General features: G+C 42.2%; 1 protein-coding gene across 1 annotated transcript in view; it reads left to right on the plus strand.

The window, feature by feature from the left end:
* LOC102838400 (zinc finger protein 250-like) overlaps positions 1 to 7,697 on the plus strand; it is a 51,014-nt gene that overhangs the window by 22,959 nt on the left and 20,358 nt on the right. Inside the window, 4 exon segments of the mRNA XM_006871497.1 lie at positions 1,389 to 1,552; positions 1,973 to 2,366; positions 2,451 to 2,870; positions 3,039 to 3,148. Of these exon segments, the coding sequence (XP_006871559.1) occupies positions 1,389 to 1,552; positions 1,973 to 2,366; positions 2,451 to 2,870; positions 3,039 to 3,148 (1,088 nt within the window).

Consider the following 7,697-nt stretch of genomic DNA (forward strand, 5'->3'; position numbering starts at 1 on the left):
GCTGCTACCATGTCCTTCCATGTCATCGGGGGTACTCCACTTTGGCAGTGACCCTGCATTTTACCACCCAGGATGTCCTTCTCCAGGGATTGGTCCATCCTGATAACGTCCAAAATATGAGAGTGAAGACTTGGCTTTAGAAAAGTTTTATTATTTTGTATTTAGTTCATTGATGGACTTTGAGCAGTGACTTCAAAGCAAAGAATCAGTCTGTAATTTCCAAGCTGAACGTCGCTCCTATTACATTCTGGGCCCTGTTCTTTTCTTTCTCTCCAGTTCTGTTGTTAAATAGTGTGGTTGTTGTTTTTAAGTGCCATCCAGTTGGTTCTGACTCATAACGACCTTGTATAGGGTCTCCAAGGAGCGACTGGTGAGTTTGAACCACCAATCTTGCAGTTATCAGACCAGTTCTTATTCTACAACGTCACCTCAGAAGTCACTAAATTGTTGCTGTTTAGTGCTGTGGAGTCGGTTCCAACTCATAATGACCCTGTATAGGGTTTCCAAGGAGCCACTGGTGGATTTGAACCACCAACTTTGTGGTTCAAACTGACCTTCCCGTCCAATGTGTATCATACAGCATCACACACCAGTATGAGTTCACCTTTTTAGTTTTTTGGTTAAGAATATGAAGTTGTGAGTTACTGACAGAAAGCAAAATAGTGTATGCCTCAGTTCAAAATTTTTTCCTTCTGAGAATCTCCTCAGCATGACCTAAAGGAGAATTCTTTGCTTATATGCTACATTTAAGTCAGTAAGGAATTTCTTCCAAATCTGAAAACCATTACCATCACTCTAGAGCCTCTCAATTCCTTAGATATTTCTGTAATTTTCTAATCAAACAATCCAAAACAATTTTATATGAACTGATTAAACATCTGCTAAACCCAGCCAGGCAGCTTCTTTAATTGATTGTCCCCACAAGGGGTGGGGGTAATAAATTGTATTTCACATATGGATTTGGTGCTAATGAGTCTCTAAAAAATTTTTTTTGTTTTATTTGAGTGAAGCTTTACAGGGCAGATTGTCTAATGGGTCTTGTTGGAATACTGGTGTGGTGCTATAGGGTAAGCACTGGACTGCTTACCACAAGGTTGACTGTTAAAATCCGCCAGCCGCTCCTTGGAGACTTATCTAGGATCTCTATGAGTCAGAAGTGACTCGACCGCACTAAACAATGATGGGTCGTGTTACTACTTAATGGGATGGATTCCAGTGAAACTACATTTGATTTGATGCATGTAAATAAAGAACATGATATTCACCAGAAAAGATTAACTGAAGCGTCCCTGGGTTCAGTAATACATCATCCCCATTTTAAGTGTGAGATCCCGGGAACATTCAACAAATCCTTTGCCTGTCTCTATCTGAATTTTCTGTTCTCACAGGAGACGAGAACCCAAGACCCATGGAGACTGTCCCACAAGCAGCAGCCCAGGAAGAGCTTTCCAGCACCTACATCTGGCAACAAATAACAAATGACTTCACCAGGGGTCCAGGATCTAAGATAAATAGGTCTCAGTTCTACCAAAAGGGTGACTCGCCCTCTCTGGTTGCAAAAGAACTCTCTGTTACTAACACAGAAGAGATGACTCATGAGTACTATGGATGTACGAACTCCTCCAGTGTTATCTCCAATTTTGGTCTTCATCAGGATTCATGCTTAGGAGGGAAGTCTTTCGTATGTAGTGAGTATGGAAAAGGCTCCCACTGTAGTTCAGTTCTTTGTAATCATCAGACAATTCACATGGGAAAGAACGATGCTGAGTGTGGTAAGGAATTCAGTCAGAGTTCACAGTTGCAAAGTTGTCTGAAGGGCTACACTGAAGAGAAACAACACAAATGCGAGGGATACGGGAAGTGCTTCACACATAGAACAATGCTTCAGGTTTGTTGTGAAGGCCACACAGGAGCAAAAACTTACAGTTGTGAGGAATGTGGGAAAGCTTTTATGTATTTTCCATATTTTCAGGAACATCAGAGGAACCACACAAGGGAGACAACATTCAAATACGATGCCTATAAGAACTTCTGTGCTAGCGTAGCCGTTGCTGCTCACTGCTTGGTTCCTGCAGAAGAGAAGAAGCCTTACAAATGTGAGGAGTGTGGGAAAGGCTTCGCTTGTGCTTCCTATCTTTACACGCACCAGACGACTCACACAGGAGAAAAACCTTACCATTGTGAACAATGTGGTAGGAGCTTCATTCATCTTTTGCAATTTCAGACCCATCAGAGAGTCCATACTAGGAAGAGACCATACACATGCAACGTGTGTGGAAAAGCCTTCATTTACAGGTCCAATTTGCATTCCCATCAGGGAGTCCACACTGGAAAGAGACCGTACAAATGTGAAGAGTGTGGGAAGAGTTTCAGGATGAAAATTCATTATCAAGTTCACTTGGTGGTCCATACAGGAGAAAAACCTTATAAATGTGAGATATGTGGGAAAGGCTTTAGTCAGAGTTCATATCTTAAAATCCATCACAGGGCCCATAGTGTGGAGAAACCTTATAAGTGTGAGGAGTGTGGGCAAAGTTTCAACCAGAGATCACGCCTTCAAATGCACCAGCTGATCCATACTGGTGAGAAACCCTATAAATGTGAAGAGTGTGGGAAAGGCTTCAATCGCAGGTCAGATCTTAAGATTCACTGTAGAATCCACACAGGAGAGAAGCCCTATAATTGTGAGGAGTGTGGGAAGGGCTTCAGTCAAGCGTCTCATCGTCTGACACATCAGAGAATCCACAGTGGCGAAAAACCATTCAGATGTGAAGAGTGTGGGAAGAAATTCAGTCGAAGTTCACATCTTGATGCTCATCAAACAGTGCATAATGGAGAAAAGCCACACAAATGTGAAAAATGTGGGAAAAGTTTTGCTCGGACCTCCTATCTTTATATCCATCGAAGGGTTCATACAGAAGAAAAACCCTACAAGTGTAAGGAATGTGACAAGAGCTTTATCTATCCTTTGCAATTTCAGACCCATCAGAGAGTCCACACTGGAGAGAGGCCATATGTCTGCAACGTGTGTGGAAAAGGCTTCATCTACAGGTCCAATTTGCATTCCCATCAGGGAGTCCACACTGGGGAGAAACCGTACAAATGTGAGGAGTGTGGGAAGTGTTTCAGGATGAAAATTCAATATAAGGTTCACCTTGGAGTCCATTCTGGAGAAAAACCCTATAAATGTGATATGTGTGGTAAAAGTTTCCGTCGGCGTTCATATCTCAAAATCCATCAAAAAGCCCACAATGTAGAGAAACCTTATAAATGCGCTGAGTGTGGGCAAGGCTTCAATCGGACTTCAAGACTTCAGGTTCACCAGGTGATTCATACCGGTGAGAAACCGTACAAATGTGAAGAGTGTGGAAAGGGCTTTAGTCGTAAATCAAATCTCCAAATTCATAGTAGGATCCACACAGGGGAGAAGCCCTATAGCTGTGAGAAGTGTGGGAAGGGCTTCAGGGATGCTTCCCAACTTCTGACCCATCAGAGAGTCCACAGTGGGCAAAAGCCTTTCAAATGTGAAGACTGTGGGAAAGGCTTCAGTCGCAGAGCAGATCTGAAAATTCACTGTAGAATCCACACAGGCGAGAAACCCTATAATTGTGAGGAGTGTGGGAAGGGCTTCAGTCAGGCATCACATCTTTTGACCCATCAGAGGATCCACAGTGGAGAAAAACCGTTCAAATGTGAAGACTGTGGAAAGACATTTTGTCAGAAATCACAACTTCATTGTCACCAGAGAGTCCATTCTACCGGAAAGCCATAAAGATGTGAGGATTGTGGGAAGGATTTCAGGTGAAGCTAAAATCTAGGTAGTCATCAGAGAGTCCACACGAGAGAAAGCAAACAAGCGCACAGTGTGTTAATAGTGTTATCTCAAGTGTTCTTCAGTATCCACGCTGAAGATGAGCCATGCACACGTGATCTGCATGATAAAATCTTCAAAATCTTCTTCGAACCCCAGAGGAGTAAAACATGAAAAATAATAACATATTGAAAAAACCTCTTACTTTAGATCCTATATGATAAGGCTTCCAAGACTCTTGGCATGGTGAATTTTATAAAATGATAAAAGACAGCCAATAAGGGAATCCTGAGGCTAAATAAATTTTATAAAATGACTTGTAAAAATTCACTTTTACTCTGAATTTTGTAATCATAAGGATTCTTAGTAGGGAAAATATTTGTGTCATTATAGTCTCCTGTTTCAGACCTAGTTCTACAAATTCCAGAGGTCAAGCGATGACGTAACAGGAACCCCACTGTAAGTAGTATAGTAAGAACTTGAATGGCAACCTTGACAGTTAGCAGACATCCATCACTCAGGAGCTATGCCTTAGGAAGAATGGCATTTAATCATGTCGCTATAAAAACGGACACTTCAAAGTCAAGACAGAAAGTACGCTGCTTTAAACATTCACAACACGAATAGCAGGTCTTAGATGGGCTCAGTACTTGTTTGTTAAAGAATGAAAAGGAAAAAAATAGAAACTAGAAGAAGAAACCGGGAACGAGGTCGCTGGGGTAAATGGTCATTAGATGATAGTCATTAAATTAACCTAATTGGCTACTGGCTGCCTCCTAGCCTGTGTTCTCCAAGAAGTGTTATTTGGACCATTGTTCTTCTTGTGTGCCATGGGGTTGGTTCTGATGTCTAGCAACCCTGTATCTGGTTTCCAAGAGCAGCGAGTGGGCTTAAACTGCATACCTATAGTGCCACATCAAGCCTCTATTTGGACTTTGTTGTTAAGTGCCTTTGAAGTGCCTTTTGACTCAGAGTGATCCTGTACAGGGCTTCAGAGGAGCAGCTGGTGGGTTTGAACCACTGACCTTGCAGTTTATAGTCCAATGCATGTCCTACACGGTGCTACACCAGGATTCCATCTGGGCCATGAGCTTGTGCAATTTATCTGTTTTCTTTTGTTGCTCATGTTTTTGTTGTCATGCCTAAGAATCCATTGCTGAGAAACTCAGTTATCCTATGTTCTAAGAATCTTACATTTTTAGTTTTCCATTCAGTGTGCTATGCATTTTGAGTTAGTTTTCATGTGTGTTGTGAGGTACAGATCTAATTTCATTGTTTTAATCCTGGAAATCCAGTTGTCTCTGCACCATTTACTAAACAGACTATCATTTCCCCATTAAATGGACCTAGCACCCTTGTTGAAAATCAGTAAACCAGAGATGTATGAGTTTATTTCTGGGCTCTCACTTGTATTGCTATACGTGACTATCATTATTCAGTACTAAAATGTTTGCATTATGGAGGTTTATGTTTTGAAATCCGGAAGAGTGAGTCTTACTGTGTTGTTCTTTTAAAAGCCATCAGGGCCCCTTGCAATGTTATATAAATTTGAGGGCTGCCTTATCCATTTCTGTGGAGTCTGTTGGAATTTTGATGGGGGTTGCATTCACGAGCACTGAGAGGATTTCAACGTCTCTCTTTGGAGTACATAACATAGCATCACTCAGTGTGGAAATAAGACTTTCTTCAACAAATGGTGGCAGGACACCTGAATCTCAAATGTGAAACAGTGGACTTTGGGACCTTACCTCACCTAGTAAAGAAATAATGAAGTCTACTTGGATCCAAAACCTCATTGTAAGAAGTAAAATAGAACCCTTAGGTAAATTCTTCATGACTTTGATTTGACAGTGAATTCTTAGATCAGACATTAAAAGTACAAGTAACAAAAGAAAAAATAAATATAACTTTCACAAAATTAAAATTCACTGTACATGAAAGTAAAAAGAATAAGATATAGACAGCTCATAGATTAGGACAAAATATTTATGAATCATAATATTCCCTAGAAGTCGGCATATATAACTCAGCAACAAAAATGGCAATTAATGACTTTAAGAACTAGGATCTTATTGTAAAGATATCTAAGAGTGCTCAAAAAGGTTTATGAAAAGCTCCGTTTTCCAACAAAAAATATTGAAGCCCCATATGTAATCGACAAACAATTGAAAAGAAGCTCAACATTATATTTCATTAGGGAAAATCCAGACCACGAAATTACTTCACATCCGCTATGATGTTAAGTGCCTTCAAGTCGGTTCCGACCCATAGCAACCCTGTACAGGGTTTCCGAGGGTGTAAATCTTTACGGGAGTAGAAAGCCTCATCTTTCTCCCACGGAGCAGCTGGTAGTTTCGAACCGCTGACCTTAAGGTTCGCAGCCCAATTCATAACCACTACGCTACCAGAGCTTCACATCCGCTATAGTGGTAAAAACACTAAAGGTGGGAAGGGATGTAGAGAAACTTTACCCCTTACCAGTAGGAATGAAAACTCGTGCAGCTGCCATGCAAAATCATCTTATTAGTTCCTGTTGTCAATTTCCCAGCACTGCAGTGACACAAATACAAAACCTGGGCATCTTTAACAAACAGAAATGTATTTTCTCACAGGAGTGGAAATTCAGCGTGGCTCTAGGAGGCGGTCCTTCTGTGGTGATTTCAGGGTCTAGTAGTAGTAGGCAATCCATAGGGTTGCTGGCTGTGTCAGCTCCTCTACCCTCGTCTTCATCAGCCCGTTTTCCCGTGTCTCAGGACATCTGTGTCTGTGTGGCTCTTTATGTAACACAGAAGAGGCTAGCTTCAGGGGCTTGGACTTCAACTGGTTGAAAAGATCCATTCCTCTAGGTAACATTATGAAAAGAGGTCAGGATTTCAGCATATGATTTGGGGATTCAATTCATGGCCATGACCCAGTAACTACACCCCTAAGCGTAGTAATTAATGTGACTCCACCATAGTCTTTGTAACTGCCAGAAAATGACTTGGTGGGACAATGCAAAGATGCTTGCTGCCCACCAAGGCCTGTAATCCTTAATAGTAGTATAAATAGCATGTATCGCACACTTGTAGGGGTAGGGATATGTCAGTAAGGTGTATGTTGTTAAGTGCTGTTGAGTTGGTTCTGACTCACTGACCCTGTATAAGGTTTCCAAGGAGCAGCTGGTGAGTTTGAACAGCTGACCTTGTAGGTGAATCCGACCTTTGCGGTCCAGTGCTTTGTCCTACAGCACCACACCAGGACTCCAAGGCGAATGGTGAGTTTTGCCATTCTTGCAAGGTTAAAATGAGCCGTCTCTGGGGTGAAGGACGCTAATTACTAAGAAAGCGACTGTTTTCTTTGGATCTGGGTTCACGGAACTGAGGACCTCCTCACAACAGACATAACGCTCTAACACTACAGACAGCAGAGAAGTGAGAAAGTGTGGTGACCTTCCTGGTTGAAACTGCTGAGTGCATTCAGGCTGCGGTTAACTGAGAGGGGAGTATCCTCGGCTGGGGTAGAAGTGCTGTATCACTTGCTGGAGTGGAGGAGAGGGCAGGTGGAGGCCTGTGTACACAGCTAAGAGTGTCCTGCTCTACGAACTAAATCCTAAATCTTCCTGACTCTGAACTGTCAACTGGTCATTCCCTAATACACCCCACAAGTATGAATAGAGTCCGAGGACAATGTGGCCACTGCAACAAATTTGAAACCCAGCGGTCTAGTAGATTGGAATTGTTAAGTGCCTTAGAGTCGGTTCCGACCCATAGCAACCCTGTACAGGGTTTCCGAGGCTGTAAATCTTTACGGGAGCAGAAAGCCTCATGTTTCTCTCGCGAAGCGGCTGGTAGTTTCGAACTGCTGAACTTAAGGTTCGCAGCCCGATTCGTAACCACTACGCTAC

The sequence above is a fragment of the Chrysochloris asiatica genome, unplaced genomic scaffold (genome assembly GCF_000296735.1).
Source record: "Chrysochloris asiatica unplaced genomic scaffold, ChrAsi1.0 scaffold00168, whole genome shotgun sequence".
In the NCBI taxonomy this organism is placed as follows: domain Eukaryota; kingdom Metazoa; phylum Chordata; class Mammalia; order Afrosoricida; family Chrysochloridae; genus Chrysochloris; species Chrysochloris asiatica.